Source organism: Vipera ursinii, assembly GCF_947247035.1.
Source record: "Vipera ursinii genome assembly, chromosome: 2".
NCBI lineage: Eukaryota > Metazoa > Chordata > Lepidosauria > Squamata > Viperidae > Vipera > Vipera ursinii.
The window spans coordinates 286,996,495-287,019,642 of NC_139513.1; the positions used below are offsets into that span (position 1 = coordinate 286,996,495).

At 41.2% G+C, this 23,148-nt stretch overlaps 1 protein-coding gene across 1 annotated transcript in view; it reads right to left on the reverse strand.

Annotated features, from left to right (window-relative positions):
* Nucleotides 1–10,721: 10,721 nt before the first annotated feature.
* Nucleotides 10,722–23,148, reverse strand: part of SETBP1 (SET binding protein 1) — a gene marked incomplete at its 3' end in the record, with an annotated part of 272,853 nt that continues 260,426 nt past the window's right edge. The window contains exons 4-5 of the mRNA XM_083354827.1: nt 22,773–22,940; nt 10,722–11,263 (exon numbers count right to left, since the gene is read on the reverse strand). Coding sequence (XP_083210953.1) covers nt 10,722–11,263; nt 22,773–22,940 — 710 coding nt within the window. The remainder of the gene's footprint in view (nt 11,264–22,772; nt 22,941–23,148) is intronic.

The following is a 23,148-nucleotide window of genomic DNA, read 5'->3' on the forward strand; positions in this document are numbered from 1 at the left end:
CCACCAGTGATAAAAGGACCACGTTTGAAGACCCCTGGTCTGGATCCAAGCCCGCAGTTTCATCAAAATGGCCAACTGAGGGATTCTGGGAGTTGAAGTCCACCAATCATAAAAGGGCCAAGTTTGAAGACCACTGCTTTGCTTGATGATTGAAATGCTTTGACTAGGAAAGTTAGTTGGCAAAGGAAGAAAGCTAGAGTAAGACTGAAGAAAATAGAGGTTTTTGATCCATTAGATGGGATATTATATTATTAACTAGATGTTGGAATATGGTGGAGAATAGATAATTGCTAGAAATAGAAGTACTATCATAACTAGCAAGATCAGATTTGTAATTAGAATATTAGATCTTGGTATGAGAAGGGATACAGGAAAATGCTAAAAAGTTTGAATAAGGGAAGCTTTTGGTTACCCAGATATAACTTACTTTGAAATGATAAACAAGAGAGACATTTTGAACACTTGAGGGGAAATTAATTTTTTTTTAAAAAAAAGCGAAAACAGGATACTGATTGAACATATGGATATTAAGTGCAAATGCAATTAAGATATGTGTTGGTTAGAAAAGTTATCCAAAACTGACATTATCGATATGATGAGGAAAATGTAACAAAGATGTTGATATTCAATTGTATATTTATTAATAACAATAAGATTTGTATTTGCCTAGTGTGGGAAAACAGGTATTACTGGAAGAAGAGAGGAAACATCTGATGGTGTAATATTGGATCTAGACCAGGGGTAGGCAACCTCGGCTCTTTTATGATTCATGGACTTCAACTCCCAGAATTCCTGAGTCAGCATAGGTGACTCAGGAATTCTGGGAGTTGAAGTCCATGAGTCATAAAAGAGCCGAGGTTGTCTACCCCTGATCTAGACTGAAGGAGTTAATATAGATCACTGAATTACTAATGGATCCAGACAACACATCATCTGTTAAGTATTTGACTGGAAAACTAGAAAATTAATAAAATTAATAAATTATTATTATTAATAATAATAAAAGTTTTAATAGTAATTTCCCCCAGCTCTTGAGGAGGAACAGATTGAGCAGCTGCATGAATATATTCACATCCATTTATCGATCACGTATAAACAAACACCTGTACAGTTCAGTGACTGTTCAACGGTACTCAAAGAAGTGATTTATGACTGTTTTTCAGACATACGACCGTTCCAGCTTCCCCAAGGTGACGTCATCACAAATCAGATTCTTGGTAACTGATGGTTGCCATATCCTAGGACAGAGGTAGGCAACCGTGGCTCTTTTGTGACTCGTGGACTTCAACTCCCAGAATTCCTGAGCCAGGCTGGCTCAGCTTGGAAACCTCTCCCTTTCCCCTCAGCGTGGCTGGCTCAGGAATTCTGGGACTTGAAGTCCACGAGTCATAAAAGAGCCAAGTTTGCCTACCCGTCCTAGGATTATGTGATCATCATTTGCAACCTTCTGACAAACAGCCAGTGGGAAAGCCAGATTCCCTTTACAACCGTCTTACTAACTTGACAGCAGTGATTCACTTAGCAACCGTCATAAAAATGGGGCAAAACTCACTTTAACAACTCTCCTGCTTAGCAAGGGAAATGTGACGCTCGATTATGGCCATTAAGCCAAAACAAGTGATTTTCTTAGTGACTCTGAGGTTGTAAGTCTGTTGCTGTCATGTGATTCGTTTAATGACCTTATCGCTTAGCAAAAGAATTGCCGGTCCCAAAGGCGGTTGTTAAATGAGAACTATCTCTAGCAATAAGAGGACTTTGCCTGTGATGGTGCAGGGAGAAACATTTGCAAGCATGATGATATCACTGTCCACCTCACATCCAGTTGCTGAATAAGACTGGGATTCCTCTCTTTACGACACTCATTTAGTAACAAAACCCGTCTTCAAATAATCCTGTCTATCGATCACCTTTTAAACGACCCACGTTAGCACTATGACCTTGCGGATAAGCGACCAATGAAAAATGGGCTCCCCGTGAAATTTAAACCTCCATCTAATTTCAACCAGAACTATTTCACGACTGCTCAAGTTTTTTTTTATCCCCCCCCTTCCCTCCTCACCCTACTTTCTTTTTGTGCTGTGCCTCTGAAATTGCAAATAAATCCGTGTGTAACAATTGCTTTGCTAAAGTACTGGGTGGGTGGGTGGGAGCAAAAGAGCCATTTCTGCTTTATTGAGTAGAAAGGAGCATAAAAGCGATTGGGGAAGAGCAGCAAAGAGATCAGCGCTCTTTGTGTCTCTTTTTTCCCCAAAGTCTGAATTTTACCACACTTTGGGAAAAAGAGGCTCACGCTACCATTTTTTCCCTCCCAAAGAAACGTATTTTTTTTAAAAGGGGCCTAAAAGGAAAAGCAAAGGAAAAGAACCAGATTTATCCACGACCACAAATAAATAAATAAATAAATAAATAAATAAATAAATAAATAAAAAAGAGGGGGACGTGGTGCGCATATGCGTTTTTTACTGTTGGAGCTATTAAACTGATGTGAACCAGATGGAAAAATTAAGACAAAAGAATTCACAACTTACAGACTGATTTGAATTCCTTTAATTTCACACAATGAATAACATATGAATAGGATTAACTTTTTTTTTTCCTCTTTTTTTTTTCCTTTCTGCCTTTTTAATAGTTAAGTGCTCTATAACTGGGCTAACCTGATTTGGTAGCAAAGACTTGGAGCTCCCTTTTAGAAAAAAATGTTTAAAAACCAACATCTACAATTATGAAAAAAGCATGACATTTTAGCATGCCAGATATAACTAACTTTCAAATAACAACAAGTCCGTTTTTTTTTAAATGTACAAAAATGCTTCATGAATAAAAACCGTTACAAAAAGAACATTTCAAACAAATGTACAAGGTTTTTTTTTCTGTCTCGCCTCTATATTCAATAAAATACAAATACATTTTTGCTCTAAAATATGTTTACATACAATCAAAGTAGAACATGCAAATTACACGTTAAAAAAGGCTTTTAAAAACCACTTACAAACTAAAAAGTAGCCAGCACGACTTGTAAAACAATCTTGTGCCCCGTTCATTTTGTAGGATTTTTTTTTGAAATACAGTATATACATATTTAACACTTCGTGTGCATTTAGTATTATTATTTAAGAAACAGCACTGGAAAAAAATATCCGATCCACATGATTTTGTATTTAGTTTTTCTTCCCCACGTTAACCAATCTCCTTCGCTTAATTGTATATATATATATATATATATATATATGTATATATATATATATATACCAGAAGATGGTAGAGGACAGGAAGGCCTGGAGGAACATTGTCCATAGGGTCGCGATGGGTCGGACACGACTTCGCAACTAACAACAACATATATATATATATATATATATATATATATATATATATATATATATATATATATATATTCCTATTTGAAAATCAGGGTGGTGGGAATGGTTTTCGGAGTTCCTGGAGATTTTTCTTGCTTTAGTCATGAGTTGGCAGAGTTTTTATGGATATTTCCAATAAGTTTCCTTGGCTGGCTAACAACATGATCCAAAAATTTGCTGTGCTTGCGATTAACCCATCTGAACAGCGAAAAGTCAATATAAATAGACACCAACTTTTCAAATATGATTACTCTAACCCAGGGATTGTCCAACCTTGGCAACTTTTAAGACTGGTGGACTTCAATTCCCAGAATTCCTCAGCCAGGCTGGCTAGGGAATTATGGGAGTTGAAGTCCACAAGTCTTAAAATTGCCGCATTTGGACCCTCCTACTCTTAACATAACAAGCAGGCAGGTCAGTTAAATCCTCTGGCATTTATGGGTGTGTGTGTGTGTGCGCGCACAACTCAGTTAAGTTTGCATTTAAATTTTTGAAAGCGGTCGGGATACCTCTGAACGGAAAACATACTGCAATTCACATATTAGCAAAAACAAATTGCATTTATTTTTGAATAGAGAAGCTTAAACTGGAAGATGTGCTTATTCTAGTCATATGTATATTTTTAACAACTGGCAATTGAGCATCACTCCGACAACAAGTTTAAAAGAAAAGGTCAACTCCTCAAGACATTTATCCAAAGGGCCCAAAAGATGAAAACAGGTGCATACTGTATATAGTCAAGCAGTTTATGCATATCCAGGTTTATTTTGCTGGGTTTTAAGTCCTTTGCTCCTTCTTCGGAAGGATGTTGATAAGGGGATTGAGACTGTAATCCTAAAGGACTATTTTATGGATTAATTACCTACTTCCTACAAAAAACCAACAGTGTCCTCAACTCAAGAGGGAAAGGAAATATATACCGTAATCTCTTTAATTGCATCCCTGCGAGAAATACCTGTGTGTTCGGTGAATTTAACTTCAGCTAAATTGTCTAGGTGCTCAATGTTCATAATAAGTGAATTTTTTTTTCTGGTCTCTGTTATCTGCCTTTTAAAAGGCTGATTTACTGATTCAATACGCTCAACCCTAAACGTCAGATTATAAAACACAGTTGCTGCATTCTCGTGCCGAAATAGGTAAACCATAATATGGCTTAGTAGTGGGATAGTTTGATTCAGGTATCATGCTGAATGCTGGTTTGGCTGGCTTTCTAAAGCTCATTCTTAATTAGGCTAACATGTTTGGTCAAAATATTGGTAAGCTCCTACTCCCAAACCAAATCTGTAGCAATTAATATATGAGTGTCTGATTTTATTGTGATCTTTTCTATGGCTCTGTATAAATCCTGGACAGGACATGGGAACTACTTCACAACTCTTCACAACAGGAGTTCCCAATATTGGAAACTGAAGGGAATAGGCTGATGTGAGAATGTCCTGGAAGGGTTTCAGGCAGGAGTCTCCAAAGATGGCAACTTTAAGACTTGGGGTCCCCAAGTTGCTATGATTGAACTAACCTGTCTTAGACAACGTCCATCTCCTAATTCTGATCTTCTCAAGGATGATCAACGAGCACAGGTGACCATCCTCAGTCAAACAGCCAAAGATGACCCACAGCACCGCCCCATTTTATGACATAGATTATTTGGACATTGTTTTTTTTAGAAGACAAAAACCTAGGGAGTTAAATTCCGGCATCTTTTCCGGGTGACCAAATAAAAGCCATTGGCTTCAAAACGGCTCCAGGATTCCCTCAGGATATCTCAAGTGATTCACGCTCTCCTTTTGTTTTAGTGGAAACTGAACGGGACATTAAACATATTAAATGGAGGATTTTAGACTAGACTAGAATAAAAGAGTTGGAAGGGACCTTGGAGGTCATCTAGTCCAGCCCCCTGCTTAGGCAGGAAACCCTAGACCATTTCAGACAAATGGCTGTCCAGTCTCTTCTGAAAAATCTCCAGGGATACCCACAACTTCTGGAGGCAAGTCGTTCCACAGATTAATTGTTCTAACTCTCAGGAAATCCCCCCATAGTTCTAGGTTGCTTCTCTCTTTGATTTGTTTCCATCTGTTGCTTCTTGTCCTGCCCTCAGGTGCTTTGGAGAATAGCTTGACTCCCTCTTCTTTGAGACAAAAAATGAATTTTATCGTTCCTGGGTCCAGATTGAAATGATTAAAGACGATTTTTGCAATTTTGTAAAGATGCCTTGACAACGAAAACTGGTTCAAAAATCAGCATGACCTGCAATTTAACGCTCCTTTGCAATCTATCGCTCTTTCCTACTCACTGGGTTTACATCTGGGGGAGGGGCGGGGGCAAACCTGAAAGTACAGCTTTATTTTTCCATTATGTGTTCATTCCCATATTTATGATTTTTTTGGGGGGAGGGAGGGGGAGAACCTATTTTTTAACTGCTAAGTCTGAATAATTTGTAATAATTGTAGTAATTGTTTTTAGATGTTCCCCAGATATAAAACACAACTGGTCACTTATCTTAATCCAGTCTTCAAAAATACTACTATTTTGAAATTCTGAAAGTTGAAAAGGATGCAGGATTTTAACTTCAATGCATCTATGATAGGAAATGAGGCAAAGTATTTTACATGTAAAAATTATTAAGTTTTGAAGGGAGCAATGACAGAACAATCCTTTACCAATATGTAAATGAAGTCACCGAAGGCGTCCATCATTGTCAGGGGAACAAATTGCAAGTGTACCTATGAGCAGATATATGCACAGTGAGGTATCAGACAAAATTCATCCATTAAATATCGGTGAAAGAAACAAAATGGCTTCAGAGGACCTTTGCCGGTGATCAAATCCCCAAGAAAACAATTACCACCTAAAAGCTCAACATCTCAAGTTCAAAAATCGCCCAAGAGATTCCTTCGTTCTGCTTCTGAAGAGTTAATCCTTTTGTTGCAAGGAAAGAGAAATTCAAACTAAAATTAAGTGAAAAGACGAGTTAAAATGAGTTTCCAGAAACCTGTGAATTCAGAGAGGGAGAGAATTCATAATGGCTATTTCAGTGGGTCTGTCATTTTCTCCAAAAGGGATTTGATAAACTAAAATGGTATTGCTTGAAGGTCTACAACCTGTAGTCAACCATCTGCGTTGGCTTGCATCAAGACAGGACACTCAGTGTAGATTTACTTGAACTGTTCCTTGCATCCTCACCTATCGACTTCTCAAAAGGCTTGGCAGAAGTTGGTCTTCCTTACACTGCTTTGGAGCCATGTCTACAATTGCTCTAGGCAACTTTGGCTCTTTCATGCTGGTTCAGGAATTCTGGGAATTGAAGTCCATGAGTCATAAATGAGCCAAGTTTGAAGACCTCTGCACTAGGCCAGGGGTAGGCAACCTGGGCTCTTTTATGACTCATGTACTTCAACTTCCAGAATTCCTGAGCCAGCATGGCTCAGCATGGAAACCTCTACATTTCTCCTCAGCATGGCTAGCTCAGGAATTCTGGGAGTTGAAGTCCACGAGTCATAAAAGAGCCAAGGTTGCCTACCCCTGCTCTAGCGTACTATAGGTATTATCTGTCCTCTGGTTTTATTTATCATCGCTATTGTTTAGTTAATATCATCTTCCTTTGGTGCAGAGGTAGAGGGCAATCCAAATCAATCCATCCATCTCACTAAAAAAAAAAAAAAAGAGTCCCCTATTTTGATAGCATCCAAAACACCTATGCAATGAAACACTAGTCTCTGGAGAAGAAGTGGATGCTGGAGTTTGGCTCTACTCCAAATTTACTGGGATTATGGCAACGTGGGAATGAAAACCGAGATGCTGACACTGCTAGGACTGATGAAACGTGTCCTTGAAAGACGAGGAGGATTTTTGCCAAATCACAGCACGGATGGAGCAGATACACTAAGAGGGTGGGGAGCATGTGGGCAATGAAAGATGTGGTCTGTAGGACATTTTATCACTTAGAACAGGGGTCTTCAAACCTGGCCCTTTTATGACTGGCGGACTTCAACTCCCAGAATCCCACACTGGCTGAGGAATTCTGGGAGTTGAAGTCCACAAGTCATAAAAGGGCCAAATTTGAAGGCCCCTGTTTTACTGGAATGAGATCCGTTTTCATTTTTGATCCGATTCCATTCCCTTTGAGCTTTGTATTGTTGAGGAATCCTATCTGATCAAAAATAGGATACTTCTGGTCTTAAGGGGGGGCCTTGCTAATGGTTGCAAAGATAGATTTTTTTGCTTCACAAACAGTGGAATGATCTTAGGAGTAAGGGTAACGGTTACCGAAAACTGGATATCTACTGAATTTTTTAAGAAGGAGAATGTCCGGTTCTAAATATTCCTAAAATATTATCATCCCCATGTTGAATCCAAACTCAGCAACTGCCTTCACCTATTTGATTATTTTTTTTTGGCTAAAATTTATTCTTCCATCTGAGGTTATTGCATACATCATGCCCTGCTTTTTTCCAATAAGATGAAATTAATGGGGGGGGGGGGAAACGGAAAGGAAGTTATCAACAACTGCCCTTATCTTCCTTTGTTTTTTTTTTGTATTTTTCTCTTTTCTTGGGTGAAAAGATGCTATAAAATATGCTGCTTAAAGCAAAACAAGAAGAAACAATGTACTGAGTGAGCGAATCAAATCTGCTTCAGAAACAGAAGCCAACAACACAGTGAAAGGGATGATATGTATTCGATCTGGTCAATTGGAAATGACATTTTTTTTTAAAAAAAGAAAAGAAAGTAGGGCTCCTTGCGGATGTGATTTCTCCCTTCGTCTTCATAATTACATTATATACAGGAAAAAAACAAACAACATCCCCACCCCAAATATTTTTCAATTTATTAAGGCAACCACATCTTGGAAGGAAAAACCTCCAGAGTGGCATTAATTCAAACGCTATCTTTTGAACATCTAGATTTTTTTTAACATTATTATTGTTATTATTATTAGATAAGAACACTTGGTCGTTTTAAAAATTTTCACGTAGAAGTTCTCTGTTGAGAAATTTTAACACAGTTTTCATCTGTTAAGATTCCCCCCCCCCTGGTGAATTATGACTTCAAAATGGCTTTTCCTATTTTGTTTTCTCCTTCACTGTATTGGAAAACAACAACAAAAAACAAAAAACAACAACAACAACCAGCGTTGGGCACAAATTGCAGAAATATTTCTCATCCTTAGCACGAATTTGTTTTGAGTAGCCTCTATTTTTCTGGCTTGGATCCTTTTAAGATTTGTTGCCTCTCGAAAATAGCATCACTGTACATTCCTTCCCCCAACCCCAAAGCTTACAAGGGCATTCACAAGTGAATCAACAGAACCAAGCTGAGGGTCAAAACTCTCCCCCACCCCCTGCCCCAATTGCCATCTTCAATTTTAGGTATGTTGTGTGCATACACAAAAGGAGCATCGCGTAGCTGTGGCCGCCATTTTGATTTTGGTTTTGCTTTTGTTTCTTTTGAAGACACCTTCGCAGGCGTCTCCATTTTCTCCCAATCGACTAACAGATTGAGGCTGTTGGAAAATTCTTGTTCCCTATCCAGCCAGTCGACTTTCGGAGCACTTCCAGTTGGGACAGGTAATAAAAAATAAAAAATAAAATAAAATAACGAATTGAGTTTTCAAATGAAGCGACAAGCCCTGGCAGCCATTTTGTAAATGCACAACCTGCTGGGCAGCAACTGGTTGAGAGAGACCAGCACAAGCTCTTGAGGACTAAAAAGGATCCTTTCTCCTATCCTGTGTGACTCCGTATTTTAATTTAATAATTTAATAATTTAATTTTCTGCCTACGTAGCCCGTTTTGGGAACCAATTTCCTTTTCATCGGGCCATCTATGGAAGAGAGAAAATCAATACTCTTCAAAATTAGTGGCAAAGATCGCGTAAGACTGGGTTAGGCTTAGAACAAGGATCTTCAACCTTGGCAACTTCAAGACTTGTGGACCTCAACTCCCAGAATTCCTCAGCCAGCCAGCCAGGCTGAGGAATTCTGGGAGTTGAAGTCCACAAGAGGGATCTCGGAGTCCTAGTGGACAATCACTTAAATATCAGCCAGCTGTGTGCGGCAGCTGCCAAAAAAGCCAACACAGTGCTAGGCTGCATTAACAGAGGGATAGAATCAAGATCAAGTGAAGTACTAATACCACTTTACAAGGCCTTGGTAAGGCCACACTTGGAATAGTGCATCCAGTTTTGGTCACCAGGATGTAAAAAAGATGTCGAGACTCTAGAAAGGGTACAGAGAAGAGCAACAAAGATGATTGGGGGACTGGAGGCTAAAACATATAGGGAAAGGTTGCTGGAATTGGGTATGTGTAATTTAACGAAGAGAAGGGTGAGGGGTGACATGATAGCAGTGTTCCAATATCTCAGGGGCTGCCCCAAAGAAGAGGCAGTCAAGCTCTTCTCCAAAGCACCTGAAAGCAGGACAAGAAGCAACGGATGGAAACCAATCAAGGAGAGAAGCAACCTAGAACTAAGGAGAAACTTCCTGACAGTTAGAACAATTAACCAGTGGAACAACCTGCCTCCAGAGGTGGTGAATGCTCCAACACTGGAGGCTTTTAAGAAGAGACTGGACAGCCATTTGCCTGAAATGGTATAGGGTTTCCTGCCTGAGCAGGGGGTTGGACTAGATGACCTCTAAGGTCCCTTCCAACTTATTATTATTATTAGTCTTAAAGTTGCCAAGTTTGAAGACCCCTGGGATTAGACCTTTAGTGACCATCAGCCTGGGCAAATGTTCCTTTTCATGTTCCCAGACCCAATCTGAAGCCTTGTGAAAAAGGAAACACGCATTTGAGGAACTTGCATTATTATTATTATTATTGAAAAAAGGGGATGCAATTTTCAGATGTAACCTGGCATCTCAGTTGCCGGGTAGAACTCCTGTGACTTAAGAGTGGTGAGCGGGGGAAGACATTCCTCCCACCCCTTTCGCTGTCCCAAAATGCTGCTGGTGATTTCAATGATCTACCGAAAAAGGGGGCAAGAACATCATTTGAGAAAAGATGTTGACCACACTGGCAAGGAAGGACACCACGTTCTCCTACCATTGGGGGGGGGGGGGAAGAGAACGACTTCTGGAGACACAAGAACAAGGGTGACTCGTCGGAACAACAAGAACATAAAAAAAAGCGAAACTCAGTTAAGTTTGAAGAACGTCTTCCGTACCTCCTCCCCTGTTATTAACCAAGGGGTTCCCATCACAGTTGAGTTCTTATTGTAATGATGACAAGGGAGTGATCCAATTGCATCTGGATTCTTCAGGACTGCTGTGCTACTGACATCCAGAGCGAGTCTGTAGAAATGTCCACTCTGGCCTACTGGCGGAACGTTTCTCCCCCTCCTGTCTTGCGTTGACCATCTTGGACACTAGGGAAGGTGTTCGTTCTCACTCACTCTGTTTTTCCGATGCCTTTTCCCCTTCACTTCATCTTCCTCGTCCTCTGGATGCGGCTGTGACTTGCTTTTCCGCTTTCCGACCCTGGGCGTCCGAGGCGGAGGGACCGGGAGGAGGGGAGACTGAGAAGTTTCTCGGGCCATGTGCACCACCGCCTCAATGGTGGCTGCCACCGGATCTTGACCGCTTGCCTGTTCCAGGACCGCCGAGTTCAAGAGAAGCCGCTGACCTCGTTTGCAAGGCAGGTCAACGCACTTCTCCAGCACAGGCATTTGGTCTCTGGAGTCGTCGTCAAACGAAGGGGGCTGTTTCCGAGGACGGCCTCGCCGCTTCTTGACAAAATTATTCCCCGTCTTGGATTGTCTCTGCAACCGTTTGGCTTTCAGGATTTTGTTGACGTGGTCCAAGTTCTTCTTTGTGGAGAGGACCTTGGTGTAGCTGCACATCTTACGCACCTCGCACTGGATTGCTTCGATTTCGCACCGCTTGAATCTCTTCTTCAGGGTCGAGCTGGCTGGAGAAGACAAAAGAGAAGAGAGATTACCCCTGGTCAAGAGTCGAGTAAGATGGGGAACGTTGGTTACCCAACACGCCGCCCTGCAAAATATCTGATGAATGATGATTAATGCGGGCCAAAGTCAACATTTACGGAAGCTGAAAATCCATGAGTAGAGTCCCAAAGGTGCTTTCCCCCCCGAGGCAACTGGACTTTGGTTTTCTTTGAAGACATTTCGCTTCTCATCCAAGAAGCTTCGTCAGCTCAGACTGGATGGTGGGGAGTCCAGGTGTCTCGTGAAAAAAAGCACCTGTGGGCAGTGGTGGGATTCAAATTCCTGAACAACCAGTTCTCTTATTGGATGCAGCCCTGGGCCGCCAAGGCCTAGAACGGACTTCCGGAAGTGGCAACCATGCATTTTGGGTGAGCCGTTCTGGGAGGCCTCCTCCCGGCCTCCAAGGCCAAGAATGGACTTCCGGAAGTGGCATCCATGCACTTCCGGCAGGCAATTCTAGGCCTAGGAGTCCTCCTCCAGGCCTCCGAGGCCTAAATTGGACTTCCGGAAGCAGTGTGCATTCAGCTGGTTCTCCGAACTCAGCAAAATTTAGCTGCCGGTTCTACTGAACCGGTGCGAACCGGCTGAATCCCACCAATGCCTGTGGGACAACCATAACCTGGATGACTGAGAATTGCCACAGACATTCATGAGTAAAAGTTGAAAAAAAAATGGCCTAGACCCGGGGTAGGCAACCTTGGTTCTTTTACGAGTTGTGGACTTCAACTCCCAGAATTCCTGAGCCAGCCATGCTGAGGGAAAAGGGAGAGGTTTCCAAGCTGAGCCATGCTGGCTCAGGAATTCTGGGAGTTGAAGTCCACGAGTCGTAAAAGAGCCAAGGTTGCCTACCCCGGGCCTAGGAAAATGGAAAAGGGAGCATTTTGGAATTATTGGGAAGATACATCTAAAATTATAGTCATTGATACTTGTCCCTTTGTCACTAATTCTACCTGAGGATGCTGAGACAATGAATGGATTCGGAGAGAGAATCTTGCAGAGAAATTCTGTTTTTATTTTCTAACATTCTGGAGTTAAGGTTCTTTAGAAGGAATTGGCTTGAGCAATCCAGATGCTTTTTGCCCTTCCTAAGAAAAATGGACTCATATCAGCAAGTCTTTAAACTAGTTTATTTATATCAGAGCCATTTAAATTATTTATAGCCTGCCACACTCAACAAGATTTCAAGTCAGTACAGAATCCATAAAACATGCAAAGTCAGGAGGTAACATCAATCCCACTCTGGCCAGAAAAAATAGACTAGTAATAATTTAATGACAAAGGACTAAGAGGAACCAGTTTGGTGTAGTGGTTAAGGCACCAAGCCTGTCAGCAAGAGAGCATGACTTGTAGTCCTACCTTAGCCATGTAAGCCAGCTGGGCGACTTTGGGCCAGTCACTAGGAGACGGTGAGTTCTAGTCCCACCTTAGCCATGAAAGCCAACTGGGCGACTTTGGGCCAGTCACCAGGAGATGGTGAGTTCTAGTCCCACCTTAGCCATGAAAGCCAACTGGGCGACTTTGGGCCAGTTACCAGGAGACGGTGAGTTCTAGTCCCACCTTAGCCATGAAAGCCAATGGGCGACTTTGGACCAGTTACCAGGAGACGGTGAGTTCTAGTCCCACCTTAGCCATGAAAGCCAACTGGGCGACTTTGGGCTAGTTACCAGGAGACAGTGAGTTCTAGTCCCACCTTAGCCATGAAAGCCAACTGGGCGACTTTGGGCCAATCACCAGGAGATGGTGAGTTCTAGTCCCACCTTAGCCATGAAAACCAACTGGGCGACTTTGGGCCAGTCACCAGGAGACGGTGAGTTCTAGTCCCACCTTAGCCATGAAAGCCAACTGGGCGACTTTGGGCCAGTCACTAGGAGACGGTGAGTTCTAGTCCCACCTTAGCCATGAAAGCCAACTGGGCGACTTTGGGCCAGTCACCAGGAGACGGTGAGTTCTAGTCCCACCTTAGCCATGAAAGCCAACTGGGCGACTTTGGACCAGTTACCAGGAGACGGTGAGTTCTAGTCCCACCTTAGCCATGAAAGCCAACTGGGCGACTTTGGGCTAGTTACCAGGAGACGGTGAGTTCTAGTCCCACCTTAGCCATGAAAGCCAACTGGGCGACTGTGGGCCAATCACCAGGAGACGGTGAGTTCTAGTCCCACCTTAGCCATGAAAGCCAACTGGGCGACTTTGGGCCAGTCCCCCCTCTCTCAGCCCAATCTACCACACAGGGTTTTTTTTTGGGAAAACAGGAGAAGGAGAAGAACGTCTGGGAAGTTCACCGCCTTATAAAAACAAGAAAGGCGGGATACAAACAGATAAAACAGAAAATAAATGAGATAAAAATTGATGACGTGGACTGAAGCCAGGCTGACCCCAATCTGGCCTTCAGGAGAAGACGCTCCACAAGATACTCCACGCCCAGTTCTCTCTCTCATCCTGGAGGATGGACACCTCGCTCGAGGAGGCCCTTCGGGTGTGCAGAGAAAGAGTCACTAGGACAGGGGTAGGCAACCTTGGCTCTTTTATGACTCGTGGACTTCAATTCAGGAATTCTGGGAGTTGAAGTCCACGAGTCATAAAAGAGCCAAGGTTGCCTACCCCTGCACTAGGAGAAGATCAGTTTCTAAACAACATCCAGTAGTTCATTTTATTTTAATTGGATTTGCATCCGCCGCTCAGACAGCATCCTTGCTGAAAATAATGAGGCACGGCGTGGCGTCCGTTCCTCCCTTTTATGTCCTTTCGACTTATGGAGGATGAAACGGTGGAGGAGTGTTCTCTAATGCAGGTCTTCCTCAAACTATGACCGTTTAACGGAGCCTGGCCCCGTTCCGGGCACAAGTGATGGCCGTGACTGACTCACTTAACAGCCCCAACGTGGTGGTGAAGTGGTCGCATTGGGTTGTTAAGTGGAGCACAGTGTACCTTAAGGCTCTGGGAAGTAGGCCTCAAGTAGACCTCTTCATTAAGTCATTAAGCAAGCTGACCGTGTGACTGCCTTACTTAATGACCCTCATCCCCGCCTAGTTGTTAAGTGAAGGTTACTAATTGGGCAGAGGGTGTCTCGTAGGTGGGGGAAGCCCTGGGAAACCTAGTACTTGTAGAGTCCTCAATCTGTGACTGTATGGAGCCTGCAACCACACAGGACAATAATCCCACCTCTCAATGCGGTCGTTAAATGACTGTGCATGTCATTAAACAGAGCACATGACTCATGGATGGGTGAGGGGGGGCCACCTAGTACCCAGCGACTGGCCATAGTTGCAGACCACCTAGACCAGGGGTAGGCAACCTTGGCACTTTTATGACTCATGGACTTCAACTCACATAATTCCTGAGCCATGCATGGGGGAACTATGGCCCCCTCATGACTCGTGGACTTCAACTCCCAGAATTCCTGAGCCAGGGTGGGGGAACTATGGCCCCTTTGTGACTCGTGGACTTCAACCCCCAGAATTCCTCAGACAGCATGGGGGAACTATGGCCCCTTCATGACTCATGGACTTCAACTCCCAGAATTCCTGAGCCAGCATGGGGGAACTATGGCCCCTTCATGACTCGTGGACTTCAACTCCCAGAATTCCTGAGCCAGCCTGGCTCAGCTTGGAAACCTCTCCTTTTTCCCTCAGCATGGCTGGCTCAGGAATTCTGGGAGTTGAAGTCCACGAATCATAAAAGAGCCAAGGTTGCCTACTTCTGACCTAGACAAAAAGTCAATTATGACTTAATAAATATAAACGGCACAGGAAGTACTCAAGTTACAACAGTCCATTGAGTGACCATTCCAAGTTACAACGGCACTGGAAAAAAGGGACCTACGACCGTTTTTCATATTTCCAACTGTGGCAGCATCCCCACGGTCACGTGATCAAAATTCGGACGCTTGATGACCGGCCTGTAGTTATGACGGTCGCAGCGTGCCCCCTAGGGTCACGTGATCCCCTTTTGCGATCTTCTGACGAGCCACGTCAGTGAGGGGAGCCACTTAATAAATGGTGTTAGTACCTTAGCAGCTGCAGCGATTCACTTAACAATGGTATCAGAAAAGGTCGTAAAACGGGGCAAGATGCTCTTAACCCCTGTCTCACTTAGCAACGTAAAATTTCGGGCTCCGTTGCAGTCAAAAGTCGAGGACTACCTGACTGGAACAGAGCATCGGAAGAAATCGACCTCCTTCAAAGAGGCAAGTGAATTAAAACTGGAGGATGCTCTTGGGAACATCTGGATAAATAAGTGCAGAATGGAATTAAAAGCTTTTAAGTGCCTTCTGAGCACCTAAAAGTCAAAGAAATGTGGATGAAACCCTTCCGAAAGTAACGGCAGATCTTAGAACCAAGTAGTTGCGATGGGAGAATTTAATCCTAACAGCATCTGTTCAGAACAAATTGTGTAACACAGGCTGGCTTCTAGGAAATCCTGATATTTGTTCCTCTTACAAAGCATGGAAGAAGACACCACAAAGCTATCCTTAACTTGATTCTAATAGGGAGGATTTCACGAAATAATTTGTGGAAAACAGCCACGTCCGACTGGAGATTTTAAGAAAGATTGAATAGGTATCTTGGATTTAAGGTAGATTTTTAATCCGCCTATTATAAGTACGATTCTATGAGGGAGAAGCTCCAGGGAAGTCCTCATTTAGGGACCGTTTAAAGTTACAACAGCACTGGAAAAAGGGACTTCCGGCTATTTTATCCCTGTGGTCAAGGGATCCAAATTAGGACGCTTTAGCAACTGACTCATATTTGTGACCGTTGCAACGTCCTGGGGTCATGTGATCCCCTTTTGCGACAGGCAAAGTCCATGGGGAAAGCCAGATTTGCTTAACAACCCGTGATACTAATTTTAACAACTGCAGGGATCCACTTAATAACTGTGGCAAGATGGGTCGTAAAATGGTGCTAAACTCACTTAACGACTGTCCCAATTAGCAACAGAAATTTTGGGCTCCATTGTGGCCGTACGTTGAGGACTACCTGTATATTCTCCACTGGTCCAACTGGAGTACAGGTAATCCTTGATCTAAAACCATTCGTTTATAGCAGGGGTCTTCAAACCTGGCCCTTTTATGACTTGTGGACTCCAACTCCCAGAATTCCTCAGCCAGCATGCCTGGCTAAGGAATTCTGGGAGTTGAAGTCCATCTGTCAGAAAAGGGCCGCATTTGAAGACCCCTGACATAATGTGAGGGGGAAATAATGCTAACTCAGAAAGAGCTAAACTGGTGTTTCTCAACCTCGGCCATTTTAAGAGGTGTGGACTTCAACTCCCAGAATTCCTTAGCCAGCTATGTTTTGTCCCCAACCTGCTCTTCTACCATGTGGCGTCAAATAATGTAGGGGTCCTCAAACCTGGCCCTTTTATGACTAGTGGACTTCAACTCCCAGAATTCCTCAGTCGGCCATTTTGATGTAACTGCGGGCTTGGATCCAGACCAGGGGTCTCAAATTTGGCCCTTTTATGATTGGTGGACTTCAACTCCCAGAATGCCTTAGCCAGTGTGCCTGGTTGAGGCATTCTGGGAGTTGAAGTCCACAAGTCATGAAAGGGCCATGTTTGAAGACACACACACACCCGGTTTATAGTCACTGTTTGAAGTTACCATGGCACTAAAAAAGTGACTCAAGAGCCGGTCCTCACATTTATCACCATTGCAGCCCCCCCCCCCCCCCCAAGTAATTGGCATGTACTTATCATGGTCGCAGCCTCCCAGGATGTGGACAGACTTGAACACTGGGCGCTATCTAACAAAATGAAATTCAATGGTGAAAAAAGTAAGGTTCTACATTTAGGGAAGAAAAACCAAATGTACAGGTATAGTACATCTCCTGTGGCTCCCAGTCCTCTGCCATGTGCAGTCCAAAAAAAAAAAAAAAGTGGGACTAAAAAAGTTCAACCAATCAATTCAAATATGCAGGGTAGGTGCATATCTCGCCTTGGCTCCACTCTTCAGTCAAACCCTGTTCTGCACATGCGCGCATGTACACACATGCGCACACATTTTTTTTGCGGCTTCCAGTTTTTCCTTTTGTGAGGGAGCCGGTTCTGAGTGGCTCTTTCACTGTTTCAGGTTGCTGACCCCTGGTATAGGGGGTACCTTGCTCAATAGTAGTGACTGTGAGAGGGATCTCGGAGTCCTAAGTGGACAATCACTTCAATATGAGCCAGCTGTGTGCTGCAGCTGCCAAAAAAGCCAACACAGTGCTAGGCTGTATTAACAGAGGGATAGAATCAAGATCACGAGAAGTATTAATACCACTTTACAATGCCTTGGTAAGGCCACCCTTGGAATAGTACATCCGGTTTTGGTCACCACGATGTAAACAAGATGTTGAGACTCTAGAAAGAGTGCAGAGAAGAGCAACAAAGATGATCAGGGGACTGGAGGCTAAAACATATCAGGAACGGTTGCTGGAATTGGGTATGTCAAGTTTAACGAAGAGAAGGACGAGGGGGGACATGATAGCCGTCTTCCAGTATCCCAAATAAGAGGCAGGCAAGCTCTTCTCCAAAGCCCCTGAAGGCAAGACAAGAAGCCACAGATGGAAACTCATCAAGGAGAGAAGCAATCTGGAACTAAGGAGAAACTTCCTGACAGTGAGAACAATTAACCGGTGGAACAACCTGCCTCCAGAAGTGGTGAATGCTCCAACACTGGAGGTTTTTAAGAAGAGACTGGCCATTTGTCTGGAATGGTATAGGGTTTCCTGCCTGAGCAGGGGGTTGGACTAGATGACCTCCAAGGTCCCTTCCAACATCATCATCATCATTATTATTATTATTATTATTATTATTATTATTATTATTATTATTATTATTATTATTATTATTATTATAAAGTTGGAAGGGACCTTGGAGGTCATCTAGTCCAACCCCCTGCTCAGGCAGGAAACCTTATACCATTTCAGGCAAATGGCTGTCGAGTCTCTTCTTAAAAACCTCCAGTGTTGGAGCATTCACCACCTCTGGAGGCAGGTTGTTCCACTGGTTAATTGTTCTAACTGTTCTAACTTCCTATTATTATTATTATTATTATTATTATTATTATTATTATTATTATTATTATTATTATTATTATATCCTCATTGGCAACCTTCCCAGCTGGTTTCCGTCAAGCAACATCAATGGTTTACTTATTGACTTTATGATTCACTGAACAACTGTGGTGATTCGTTTAACAATCACGGCAGAAAAAAAGTTGCAAAATTGGGCAAGACTCTCACTTAACAACTGCCTTGTTTAGCAACAGAAATTTTGGTTCCCATTGTCCTGGTAAATCAAGGGCTACCAGTCTCAGACAAAGAAAGATTCAGACAAACTGGAATGGTCCGGATAACATGAGATTAATGTGATCCAACAATATGAATAATCCAGTGTTTTACATTATGGATCCTGGACCCATCAGAAAATGTTCATTAAGGGGCTGGTTCTAATCTGCGGGACTTGGGTCTGGCTAGTCTAAAGAAGAGAAGAAATAGGGGAGACATGATAGCAGCGTTCCAGTATTTCGGGGACTGCCACAAAGAAGAGGAGGGGGTCAAACTATTCTCCAAAGCACCAGAGGGCAGGACAAGAAACAATGGTTGGAAACTGAACAAAGAGAGAAGCAACCTGGAATTAAGGAGAAACTTCCTGACAGTGAGGACAAATAACCAGTGGAACAGAAGTTGCCTCCAGAAAAAGTGGGCGCTCCATCACTGGAGATTTTTAAAAAAGAGACAGTCACTTGTCTGAAATGGTATAGATTCTCCTGTTTGAGCAGGGGGCTGGACTAGAAGACCTCCAAGGTCCCTTCCAGCTCTATTCTATTCTATTCTATTCTATTCTATTCTATTCTATTCCATATTTTCTATTCTATTCTATTCTATTCTATTCCATATTTTCTATTCTATTCTATTCTATTCTATTCCATATTTTCTATTCTATTCTATTCTATTCTATTCTATTCTATTCTATTCCATATTTTCTATTCTATTCTATTCTATTCTATTCTATTCTATTCTATTCTATTCTATTCCATTCCATATTTTCTATTCTATTCCATTCCATTCCATATTTTCTATTCTATTCTATTCTATTCTATTCTATTCTATTCCATATTTTCTATTCTATTCTATTCTATTCTATTCCATATTTTTTATTCTATTCTATTCTATTCTATTCTATTCCATATTTTCTATTCTATTCTATTCTATTCTATTCTATTCTATTCCATTCCATATTTTCTATTCTATTCTATTCTATTCTATTCTATTCTATTCTATTCTATTCTATTCCATATTTTCTATTCTATTCCATATTTTCTATTCTATTCTATTCTATTCTATTCTATTCTATTCTATTCTATTCTATTCTATTCTATTCTATTCTATTCTATTCTATTCCATTCCATATTTTCTATTCTATTCCATTCCATTCCATATTTTCTATTCTATTCTATTCTATTCTATTCTATTCCATATTTTCTATTCTATTCTATTCTATTCTATTCTATTCTATTCTATTCTATTCCATTCCATATTTTCTATTCTATTCTATTCTATTCTATTCCATATTTTCTACTGTATTCTATTCCATATTTTCTATTCTATTCTATTCTATTCTATTCTGTTCTATTCTATTCTATTCTATTCTATTCCATTCCATATTTTCTATTCTATTCTATTCTATTCTATTCTATTCTATTCTATTCTATTCTATTCCATATTTTCTATTCTATTCCATATTTTCTATTCTATTCTATTCTATTCTATTCTATTCTATTCTATTCTATTCTATTCCATTCCATATTTTCTATTCTATTCCATTCCATTCCATATTTTCTATTCTATTCTATTCTATTCTATTCTATTCTATTCTATTCTATTCTATTCTATTCTATTCTATTCTATTCTATTCTATTCCATATTTTCTATTCTATTCTATTCTATTCTATTCTATTCTATTCTATTCCATATTTTCTATTCTATTCTATTCTATTCTATTCTATTCTATTCTATTCTATTCCATATTTTCTACTGTATTCTATTCCATATTTTCTATTCTATTCTATTCTATTCTATTCTATTCTATTCTGTTCTGTTCTGTTCTATTCTATTCTATTCCATATTTTCTATTCTATTCTATTCTATTCTATTCTATTCCATTCCATATTTTCTATTCTATTCTATTCTATTCTATTCTATTCTATTCCATATTTTCTATTCTATTCCATATTTTCTATTCTATTCTATTCTATTCTATTCTATTCTATTCTATTCTATTCCATTCCATATTTTCTATTCTATTCCATTCCATTCCATATTTTCTATTCTATTCTATTCTATTCTATTCTATTCTATTCTATTCCATATTTTCTATTCTATTCTATTCTATTCTATTCTATTCTATTCTATTCTATTCTATTCTATTCTATTCCATTCCATATTTTCTATTCTATTCTATTCTATTCTATTCCATATTTTCTACTGTATTCTATTCCATATTTTCTATTCTATTCTATTCTGTTCTATTCTATTCTATTCTATTCTATTCCATTCCATATTTTCTATTCTATTCTATTCTATTCTATTCCATATTTTCTATTCTATTCCATATTTTCTATTCTATTCTATTCTATTCTATTCTATTCTATTCTATTCTATTCTATTCTATTCCATTCCATATTTTCTATTCTATTCCATTCCATTCCATATTTTCTATTCTATTCTATTCTATTCTATTCTATTCTATTCTATTCTATTCTATTCTATTCTATTCTATTCTATTCTATTCTATTCTATTCTATTCTATTCTATTCTATTCTATTCCATATTTTCTATTCTATTCTATTCTATTCTATTCTATTCTATTCTATTCCATATTTTCTATTCTATTCTATTCTATTCTATTCTATTCTATTCTATTCTATTCTATTCTATTCCATATTTTCTACTGTATTCTATTCCATATTTTCTATTCTATTCTATTCTATTCTATTCTATTCTGTTCTGTTCTGTTCTATTCTATTCTATTCCATATTTTCTATTCTATTCTATTCTATTCTATTCTATTCTATTCTATTCTATTCTATTCTATTCTATTCTATTCTATTCTATTCTATTCTATTCTATTCTATTCCATTCCATATTTTATTTTATTTTCTATTCTATTCTATTCTATTCTATTCTATTCTATTCTATTCTATTCTATTCTGTTCTGTTCTGTTCTGTTCTGTTCTGTTCTGTTCTGTTCTGTTCTGTTCTGTTCTGTTCTAGTCTATATACTCTACTCTTCCTGCTGGTGGGGACATAATTAAGGCATTGGAAATTACTTTAATTCATCAGTTATTAGTATGATTCAATTCTGATATATTCTTCCTGGCTATAGAGCTAGTCTCCGACTCAGGAGCACGGCAGAGCCCAAATTTTATGTTGCCCAACCAGACAGTTGTTAAGTGAGTATTGCCCCAGTTTACGACCTTCCTTGCCACCCTTGTTAAGTGAATCACTGCAGTTGTTAAGTTAGCAGCAGGGGGTGAATTACTACCCCCCGTAGATAGGGCTCGCAACTTGGGAGTCCTCCTAGATTCACGGCTCACCTTGGAAGATCACATAGTGGCTGTGACTAGGGGGGCTTTCGCCCAGGTTCGCCTGGTGCGCCAGTTGCGGCCCTATCTAGGCCGGGATGATTTATGCACGGTCACTCACGTGCTCGTGACATCTCGTCTAGACTACTGCAACGCTCTCTACATGGGGCTTCCCTTGAGGACCACCCGGAGGCTCCAACTGGTACAGAATGCAGCCGCGAGAGTTGTGTTGGGAGTCTCCCAATACTCCCATGTTACACCTCTGCTCCGTGAGCTGCATTGGTTACCAGTTGTCTTCCGGGTGAGATTCAAGGTGCTAGTAATGGTGTTCAAAGCCCTACATGGCAGGGGTCCGGAGTACCTCAGGGAACACCTGCTGCCGGCATCAAGCTCACTGCGCCCTGTGCGTTCCCACAGAGAGGGTCTCCTCAGGGTGCCACCGGTCAGAGAATGTCGATTGGTGGCCCCCAGGGGGAGATCCTTCTCTGTGGGCGCCCCGGAACTATGGAATCAGTTACCGGTTGAGCTCCGGATGGCGCCCGATCTTCGCTCCTTTCGCTGCGATCTAAAAACATACTTGTTCGAACAAGCCAGCCTGGCCTGATGGGGGATTGGTGGGGTTTTTATTGTATTTTATTGGGGTTTTTACTATGTATTAATTGTTTTTTAGTGGGCATGTATTTAATTATTTTTTAACTTTTGTAATTCTGTCTTTTTATTCTTGCCCTGTTCACCGCCCTGAGTCCTTCGGGAGAAGGGCGGTATAGAAATATTAATAAATTAAATTAAATTAAAATGTTCGCGATTGGCAAGCCCCGTCTTGCTCTACGGCTTGAATTTTTCGAGGTGCGTTTGGGAGCAAAGTTGGGGGGGGGGGGAAGCAAAATTATGGGAAACCCGTTTACCTGTTTCTGCTGGTGGTGGAGAAGGTAAGAGTGATAAGATAGGTGTTGAAGAGACGGCAATGCCGTTGAGGGCTGCTGGTTTCCGACGTGTCACTGCAGCCGAAGCCGAACATTCGTTCTTACTGTGGAGCAAAGCCTGGTCTGCTTTTAGGTGAGAACTGGTAATTCCTGGAAAACAGATAAAACGAAGATGATGACTAATTGGGTAAGTTCTCTGTGCTCGACACATGCTGATCAATCTGAAACAGAGGTGGGGAACCATGGCCCAGTTAGGACTGGTGGACTTCAACTCCCAGAATTCCTGAGTCAGCATGGGGGAACCATGGCTTCCTTGATGACTGGTGGACTTCAACTCCCAAAATGCCTGAGCCAGCAT